Genomic DNA, 9,734 nt, shown 5'->3' with positions numbered 1-9,734 from the left:
CAACTAAGAGCGTTGGAGCGCAATGCTAAACTTCTCCACTGTTTTGGTCCCGTGGCTACCACGTTGTAAGAGTGTGACGCGAACCTGTGCGCAAGCGCAGATACTATTTGAGAGCAACGTTTTGCATCAGGCTCATCTTGCATCTCACTCATTGCAATGTTGTCATTTCGGTGACTACCTTTAAGTGAAATGGCAAAGTGCCTGTTTTGGCACTGGAGGCAGTGTTCTATACTGAGAGGTGGTAGGGTACTTCTCCAATTTGTTTGCCTTACGGTATTTAGTGATAACTTTCAAACAGGTGAATTTTATTCCTGCGTCCTATTTGGATAAATACAAGTGTCTTTAGGGTTCAAGTTATCTTTATTGAAGCGTATCTTGATCCATGAAATGGCCAGACTTGACATTGTAGATGTAGCCTATGCTGTAGCAAAGAAATAAAACAAATCCAATCATAGCTTAAAAAATAGAGAAGACCATGTTGCTAACTTTATCTGCGCTATTGACAGTGTGCTGACATTTTACTGGTTCTGTCAATTGCTGTCTATAGCTCTCCCAGCCTTGGCCCCTGCACGTGGCATGCAGCAGCGCCCGGGCGAGGGGAGGGGGTTATATTTGTAACAGGGACAGCCTGCGCTCTGCGCTCGCCGTAAATGGGCTTCCACGCTCTCTGCTGCAGCGGCGCACAAATGCCCAGTCCCTGCTGTTGTTAGCGACCATAGCCGGTCCCCTACGATTCGAGTACATGTAAGTACCCTAGCAAAATTCCTTTATGCAGGCTTCTAAAACAAAACATGTTGAAAGCCAGTTTACAATGGACATTGTTTAGCTTTTCGTTCATTGTAAATGACACCGTGAGTTTCAGTGCGCTTTTGGCACAACTAGATTGATTCGACTCAAATAAACTGACACATTTAAGGGCATGGTTAAATTGAATTAATTTGCATTTAAAGTCCAATTTGATCTATTAATCGTATAGCTACACACTTATAAAAAACAAAAAACTCCAGTGCGCACGAGTGGCAAGGAAAATAGACCCTCGAATTGTGTCCATTACGCGTCAGTTACTGACAAGGAATTGTGTCCTGAATGCAAGGTCTTCCCCCAGTTTTTTTTATTAATTGACATGTGGTATCAAATAGTGATTATACTCTGTTAATAGATCTTTAATATCAAACTGCAGAGCGACTTGGTCGGCCTAATGTCTTTATCTTACCAAACATTTGACTTGAGACTTGTTTGAATAGGAAAATTGCTCTCATTCGTGCCATGGCTCATGTCTTGTTTTGTCCCCCAAAAAATTTTCATCCGAGTTCTTTCATACTATACTGTGAGATCCTATTTTTGGATAAATATTGGGTGGTGATGATGTTTTTTGCCATTGCGTTTTCTTGAAGTGGTGAGCTACTGAATGCATTGTGGCTGATGTAGAGGGTGGAAGTTAGAGTGGGCTGGCATATCAACTAGGACTGAACTATATGTACAGAAAGGGACAGTGATGTCATGTCATCATTCATACTCACATGTAATTCGGGCTCGATCTTTTGGATGCCATCCGGCATCGGTGAAGCAAAATATTCCCAATTGTTCACACGTGGATATCATACAGTAAAGAACTGTTAATGTGTCACATTCCAGGGGCGGAGGGATGGGTTACAGTATGAGGGGTGGAGGAGGAGAGCTACAGCTGCTCTAGAGGCATTATGTTCCATAGTGTACACAAGTCCTAGAAGCTGCAGTTATCATTTCTAAACTCAATTAGAGGGTATTTGTATAGGCTCTGCAAAACTCTGCCATGGACCCAGTGATAGCAGCATTCTGAGCTATTTAAACCCAGAGCATTTTATTTTAAATAGAAGGCTCTGGTTAAATCTATCCCTAATTCACCTGCATCACATGTCCATTGTGTCCAGTGATTATCCAGAACATGGGTACAGAGAGGTAACACCCCTTAAGCCTTTCGCATGCTTCAGTTCGGCTAGTGCCTAGCCGACTGCTCGCATTCTCCCTTAATAGACTTTTGCTTGAAAAGCGAGAAAAAAAAGTGGCAATAGTACTGGTTGTCCATCTTGAGACGCCGAAGCCAGCGTACACTTCCTCAAAATAGTCAGAATGAATCTAAGATAACTCAAGAAATCTGTCATTCATTTTGACATTTTCTGCCGAGGAGATCTTTTTACATCCAACTAAGATGTTTGGTGCTGTATTTCATCAAGTTAAAAAATGTGCATGAAAAGGATTAGACTCTCATTGAATGACAAACACTTAATTGAAGAATCCTTACTGTTGACCAATCACAGAAGAAGGGGCGTAGACTTCGGCTACCGACTTTGGCTTGCCTCGAGAAAAAATGGAATGTGCACAAACAGCCGGAAAACCCCTTGCCGAAGACCAGGACGAACAAAAAGTTGGCATAATACATGCACAAACTGTTCAGAACTGTTTCAGCTGGGAAGCATGCGGACGCCTTTAGAATGGGAAGAGTGGATGGGAAGCCACCGCTCATTTGCTCTTAAAATTACTCTGCTGCCCAGTGGGGGGGGGGGGGCTACCATTCTAATCGTGTGTAATTCCTCTGTCTCTTTAATCTGGACTTCACAGTCTGCTCCTGTCCTGAATTTGTTGACATCCTCTGATTTAACATATCACCCATTTAACTTCAATGGGGGAAGATGTGAGATCAGAGACCCCATGGTTGGGAAAAATCCATTGCATTTGTACTGGAAGTTCTAAGGTTTAGTATGGACATTATCTATGAATAATCCGTTTATAATTCTAGATTACTGTGTGGGCATTTTGAGTTCTGTTAAACAAAAAAACAATATGCTAATAGGGTAAGGGGGAGTGGCGATTTTAGCATGTAAATCTTGGTGGGGCCCCAAAAAAATGGTGGTATTTATGCCAGCAAAGCCACTACACAACGCTAAACTGCTTACTACACAACATGCACTTAGTATTACTTTCTTAGCTACAGTATGCATATCTCCCTGGCATATTACATATTTTTTATGCAGCAGCATACAAGACATATTTGGACTCACCTTGTTGTGCTGTGCTCACTTGAACAGGAAGGTGATGCGGCGGTACATCGTGGGCAAATTTTGTCATCAGTCTGCCATTCTCTGGATTTATGGTGCGTTCAAGACAACTGGAACATGAGAAGAAATAAATGGTTGAATCATGATGATGTCAGTGATCTTCAGGTCATATAAGCTCTAGAAAGAGGTCCGAGTTCAGAATTTTTACAATTCTGAGTTAGATGAAAGTTGAAAACGTATTTTCCCAGTCGTAGCTCGTTTTTCCCCGAGTTCCCGGTGGTCTTGAACTCACTAAAGTCAGATTTTGCAGTTCAGAGTTAACTGTTGTTTTGAGCGCGGCACAAATCATGCTTCATTGACAGCATGGCCAATGTTCAATGTTTATCATTTTAAACTAGGAAAAGACCCTTAATCCCAGACTTGGGACCACACAGCCACTCCACTGAATAGCAGGCTAATGATTACTTTGCAATGCTTGCAGTTAGCCACTGATTCCTTCCAAACCACTCATTGTTGAATTTGCGATTTCCAGCTTGTTTTGTAATGTTTATGTCCAATAGCCGATACATTTTATCTATAATTTCTCTTATATCTTATCTCTTATTATTTATCTTCATATGACAAGGATTAAAAATGATTTGCCAGTATATTGTTGACTTGATTAATGATGATGACTGCTAGTTAAGATTTTGAAAGTATGATGTTGACATGATCAGTCCAATCAAAGCTACTGTAGATATAACTTGATTTGACATCATTTTATCTGTGGCCAATGACCTTGAGCCTTTTTGGATGGGCACTTCTAATGTAACTCTATGGCAGCACCCAAGGGGCTTGAATTTTCTAGCTCTACCTTAGACTTGGCGGTGAAGTAGTGTCCCCATGAGTGACAGAACACTGAGCCAATCACGGCGCAACGCTCCGTATTTTCTGCTGGCTTGCCCCACCACCACAGAGAGCACTGAGCTAGGCTGAAACACCTGCATTTTGGAGCTGCCTTACTCAAGAAAAAAAAGACACCATGTTTGTATGCGGCTTTATTAACTCAATGATATATATATATTTTTTACATTGTTTGCCAACTGATATGTGACACGTATTAATGCCAAAATAACATGCAAAACAGGCAATCCCCCCAAATGTATTTTTATTTTACTAGTCATTTTTTTAGTTTTTTGCCCTACCTGCCTTGAATGACGTGTCACCACTGGCAAGGGGATACCTAGCCAGTTGCACAACTGAATGCATTCAACCGAAATGTGTCTTCTGCATTTCACCCAACCCTTCTGAATCAGAGAGGTAATACCTCCTACATCAGAGAAGGTTGGTGGCAACTTAATTGGGGAGGACGGGCTTGTTGTAATGGCTGGAGCTGTATAAGTGGAAGGGTATCAAACACATGGTTTATATGTGTTTGATGCCATTCCATTTCCTCCATTCCAGCCATTATTATGAGCCACCATCCCTTCAGGAGCTGCCACTGTCCTGCACTACATGACCTGCTCATCTGTATGTAGACACCTGCTCATCGAACATCTCATTCCAAAATCATGAGCATTAATATGGAGTTGGTCCCCCTTTGCTGCTAAAACAGCCTCCACTCTTCTGGGAAGCCTTTCCGCTAAATGTTGGAAGATTTCTGCGGGGACTTGTTTTCATTCAGTCACAAGAGCATTAGTGAAGTCGGGCACTGATGTTGGGCGATTAGGCCTGGCTCGCAGTCGGCGTTCCAATTCATCCCAAAGGTTTTTCGATGGGGTTGAGGTCAGGGCTCTGTGCAGGCCAGTCAAGTTATTCCATACCGATCTCGACAGACCATTTCTGTATGGACCTCGCTTTGTGCACGGGGGCATTGTTATGCTGAGACAGGAAAGGGCCTTTCCCCAAACTGTTGCAACAAAGTTGAAAGCTCAGAATCGTCTAGAATGTCATTGTATGCTGTAGTGTTAAGATTTCCCTTCACTGGAACTAAGGGGCCTAGCTTGAACCATGAAAAACAGCCCCAGACCATTCTTCCTCCACCAAACTTTACAGTTGGCACTATGCATTCGGGCAGATAGCGTTCTCCTGGCATCTGCCAAACCCAGATTTGTCCAGAGAACGCGTTTCCACTGCTCCAGAGTCCAATGGTGGCGAGCTTTACACCACTCCAGCCGACGCTTGGCTTTGCACATGGTGATCTTAGGCTTGTGTGCAGCTGCTCGGCCACGGAAACCCATTTCATGAAGCTCCCGATGAACAGTTCTTGTGCTGACTTGCTTCCAAAGGCAGTTTGGAACTTGGTAGTGAGTGTTGCAACTGAGGACAGACAATTCTTACGCGTTTCAGCACTCGGCGGTCCCGTTCTGTGAGCTTGTGTGGCCTACCACTTCGCGGCTGAGTCGTCGTTGCTCCTAGACGTTTCCACTTCACAATAACAGCACTTCCAGTTGACCGTGGCAGCTCTAGCAGGGCAGAGATTTGATGAACCGACTTGTTGGAAAGGTGGCATCCTATGACGTTGAAAGTCACTGAGCTCTTCAGTAAGGCCATTCTTCTGCCAATGTTTGTCTATGGAGATTGCATGGCTGTGTGCTCGATTTTATACACCTGTCAGCAACGGGTGTGGCTGAAATAGCCGAATCCACTCATTTGAATGGGTGTCCACATACTTTTGTATATATATAGTGTACATTAATGCTGTTCATTGCAGTTCCTCAATGCCCTGTGTGTCCTCAGGGTCAGCGTGGGACCAGGGTGAAAGAGGGACATAAAACATAGTGTCCGTGACTACTTCACCTCAGCTCTGTTTACAATGACATGCGGGGAGATACGATACCCACCTTCCGTTTTGCCTCATTAAAACCTCTATGAACTTACTTTTGCATGTTGATTCAACTTTATCTTGGCAAATAGTGTATACAGTCTAATTTCTCTGTGTATTCCTAGCAAGTACTAACTAGTCTGTTCATCCGGGTGCTTTAGAACAAGCTTGTCAACTAGTGTTACTGGATTAGGGGCTGATGATCCATGCTGAGCTCCAATGGCAACCAACCTCTCTCGCCCAATCCAGCCCTGCCTAGCCCGTCACATGACCTCTGCACCGGTCTGCCCAAAAGATGGACTCTCTCTGTCTCCGTCTTCATTGTCTTACTCACACTCAATTACACGGTATTGGGACGTTTCTCATCTTGCCCTCTCTTACTCTTGAGAAGGTAGGGCTATACTAACCAAGCTGTCTCTTTTCTTGTGGTAGTCAATGTTGTGGTTGTGTTGAACTTGACCTCGCATACACAAACATACACACGTGAGCACACAAACACAGCTCCCCTTCTGAATCTTGATGTCCCATGGGGATCACTGCGTCTGACAGCTCCGCTTTCGGGGCATGGCCTTTTGCTGTCGTCTGCGGCAACGTGAGATTTGCAGATTCACCTGGCTCTATGTTAGTCGCTTGCTCACACTGTCCGAGAGCTGCAGTCAAAGAGTGAGGAGGGAATGCAAAATCTATTTAAAAGTCAATCATGTCTTCCGTATATAAGCTTGCAATCTGAAAGACACTCTGTCTCACACCATTCCCAATACACCCAGAGCAAGCGGTGTATCTACAGTGTAATCGATGTCTGTGTTCATCTGTTTATGGTGAAACCATGACTGTTACAGACCACCACAGAGTACAGTGGCCTTAAGCCTGCAGTAGCTCTGCTGTGCTAAGTCCTATGAGTCCCATAGCTCTCTTTGCTCATTGTTCCATAGGCCCCATTGTGTTTCAGCTGTGGTGGGAAAGAGACAGGAATGCTGACGCTAACATTTAGCCATTTCAGAACACGCTCACACGCCAATTTTTTGGCGGCCTATCAAATGGCTCAAGTCCCTACTGATTGAGAATACAAATGTGGTGATGTCATTATTTATATTTGATTAGTGGTTCAGATCCTTGTTTGTGTTCAAACAGCCAGGTAACCTAGTAACCCGGATGTAGGTTTCGCATGTGTGTGCTTGTTGAGAGAGACATTAGACTGTCAGATGAGTGAGTGTGGACAGTCCTGCTCAGGGACATTTCTAGGGACATACATTCCCAATGACATGTTTAGTACCATGTTATTGGTAGAGGATCAGAATGAATGCTGTAGCCTACATAAACCATGACTGGGTTTGAACAACCAGCGAACTATACCAACTCTGGGTAGGCCTATTTAAAATATGATTTACTTTATAAATGTAATCTTTTGTTTTGTTAGTGAACTTATCACTTGCCGGACAGCGTCTCCAACTTTTCAGCTCGCTGACATGGGAAGGCACTAACTAACGTTGAAAGCAAGAGGCACTGATCCTGTCCAACGTTAATGATCACAAGTGGAATTCTACTGGGAAACCTGCAGCCAGTCAGCCATGTACTGTAGGACTGAAGTGGCGCTGACTGGCTGGCTGACTGGCTGGCTGACTGGCTGGCTGGCTGGCAGTGGTATAGGGTTTCAGTGCAAGGGGAGATTCCTGCTTTGCAGACCGGCCTACAACAGGTTGTCTTACAGGGCTTCAGCAGGGAAGAGGAGGGAGAAAGAGAGAAGAGAGAGAGAGAGACGGGCGACATGGGAAGGAAGGAGAAAAAAAGAGGGGGCGGTCATAATGCTGCTATAAAATGAGATGAAGCAAGACGCTAATTTTATAAGGGACATTTCAACTAGGTATGGTTTGTTTTGGGTCAGTGCTATGTGAGTGTGAGAGAGATTTGTGTCAAATCGGGCCACTGTAAATTCTTTATGTTTTCGTTTCATCATAGCGTCATGTTATTCGATGTAATAGTGCACTTGTAGGCTGGTGGTATGTTTATGCCGTAGTGATTGACTTAACCAAGAACATACGGATGTGAAACAAACAGTGAATGAATTATTCAACTGGTAGTGAATGAATGTGTGGCTAACTGGTTGAGAAAGTGAGATGGCGCAGTTATCTGATGTTTCTATTGCTCCCTCTGTCTCAGCGGTGCAATGAGCTCAAAGGAATGATTCGTCTGTCTTGACATCCTGCTGATTGGAAGAAGACATTCCCAATGCCAACAACGGAGGTGCTGATTGGTTCTACATGCCAACTTTGGACCTTTTTGACCATTTATCTCTGATAGCTGAGAAGTGACGTAGGAGGGAATCTCTTGAGGTTTGAGTCATCAATGCCCTGGTCATTGTTAAAGGAGGCCTACTGAGACAGACAGGGAGAGGAACAGACAGGGAGAGGAACAGGCAGCATGGACACCATAGAGAACCCCGCCTTGGAGCCCAGATCGGAGCGGATCGCCCGCTACAAGGCCGAGAGGAGGCGGGAGCTACAAGAACGCTACGGCGACATGGAGGAGCTCCCATCCAAGTGGGTGAGGAGGGATGGGACTCGCATGAACTCAGACGGCGCACCTCCCTCCACAGACAGGATCCTCTCTGGGGGGGTGAACGGCAGAGCGGCGGGGCCGGAGGGGGGCAGGAGGGAGAGCAACACCCCTCTGGAGTCAGAACCGAGGAGAGTCTCCAATGGCTTTGAGGCAGACACTGCTGCAGACCCAACACACCTCCGAAGGTGAGTCCCTTGCATGTGTAGCCATTAGCCGTCTCAACCCCCACCAAGAAGACAAAGAGTGATGCGGCAGACAGATTGCATACACTGACCGTGATGTCACCCCACATGCTGACTCAGACCACTGAACCTAGTTATGCTGAAAGTATGCAGTTAATGCCTGCTGGCCATCAGTGAATTGCTGTCTTATACAGTATCAGGCCATGTACACGTAGAGTAACAGCCCAACAGACTGGCCTTTTCCCTGTTCCCTAACAACAGATTGATGAATAGAAACAATCATATTATGTGTAACCACCTCTTAAAACAACCCCCCTACCAGTCACCAAGCTCCTTCTCCAGTGAAAATTCTTTCCGGTGACCTTTCAGCCTCGTTAAACAGTTGTCAGAGTTCACCTGTGCTTTATGGCCTTTGTTGCTAATTCAAACGGAGCGAGCTAAACCCGACTCCCAGCGTCATGCAGTACTAGTACAGCAGAGATCACATTGATTCCTCCATGCGTGTTTTATACCCTCCGGACTTGGACTCCCTTTCCTTTAAGAGGTACAATACTTTGTCAGGGGTGCTCTTTAGGAATTGGCGTAGTTGTGGGAGGTTGCCACTTTCCTTACGCCACCTCTCTCCCACCTCCCTCCTCCCCACCTCCTCCCCCGCCTCCAGGCAGTGTTCTTCTGGCTCTGCCGGCATGTTGAGTGGGGGGGAGCCCCTAGCTCCCCCAGGCCCCCCTGGACCCGACGCGGCCCAGCTGCAAACGCGGGTGTCGGTGGGCCAGTTGAGGAGTGCCCTGCTGCAGCAGACCGGGACTGGAACACAGCCTGAGAAAGTGTAGGGTCTTCTGCATGAAACGGCCTGTGTGTGTGTTGTTATTCTGAATATGTGTGGGCGTCAGTCCCACTGCTTCCAGTTTCTCACTGTCTCTCTCTCCCCTTCTCTCCTGATGCTCACCCTGTTCCTCTGTGGTTGGGGATAGTAGTCCTGACAGTGGCCGTGCGGCCTCTTCCCTTGACCTAGCTGTAAAGCCGGGCTCAGAGGGGGGACGGCGGCGCACCCGTCGCTACCACCCTGGGGTGTCAGGTGGGGGCCGCAAAACCAACGAGCGCTTCAGGACACAGCCGATCACAGCCTGTGAGGTGCAGGAGAGCGGCGGGTAGGGACTG

General features: G+C 45.9%; 1 protein-coding gene across 9 annotated transcripts in view; it reads left to right on the top strand.

Moving 5' to 3' along the window:
• The first annotated feature begins 634 nt into the window (after nt 1-634).
• The window catches only part of svilc (supervillin c), a 30,714-nt gene continuing 21,614 nt past the window's right edge, over nt 635-9,734 (top strand). For 6 of the 9 annotated variants that reach the window (XM_024011583.2, XM_024011587.2, XM_024011586.2 and 3 more), the window contains exons 1-4: nt 635-744; nt 7,996-8,579; nt 9,238-9,402; nt 9,551-9,724. In XM_024011583.2, coding sequence (XP_023867351.1) covers nt 8,257-8,579; nt 9,238-9,402; nt 9,551-9,724 — 662 coding nt within the window. In that variant the 5' untranslated portion in view covers nt 635-744; nt 7,996-8,256. Of the gene's footprint in view, nt 745-7,520; nt 7,700-7,995; nt 8,580-9,237; nt 9,403-9,550; nt 9,725-9,734 lie in introns of those variants that run through there. The other 3 variants (XM_024011582.3, XM_024011588.2, XM_024011589.2) reach the window with 3 other exon arrangements.

Source organism: Salvelinus sp. IW2-2015, linkage group LG20, assembly GCF_002910315.2.
Source record: "Salvelinus sp. IW2-2015 linkage group LG20, ASM291031v2, whole genome shotgun sequence".
In the NCBI taxonomy this organism is placed as follows: domain Eukaryota; kingdom Metazoa; phylum Chordata; class Actinopteri; order Salmoniformes; family Salmonidae; genus Salvelinus; species Salvelinus sp. IW2-2015.
This window is presented reverse-complemented; position numbering and strand designations above follow the sequence as displayed.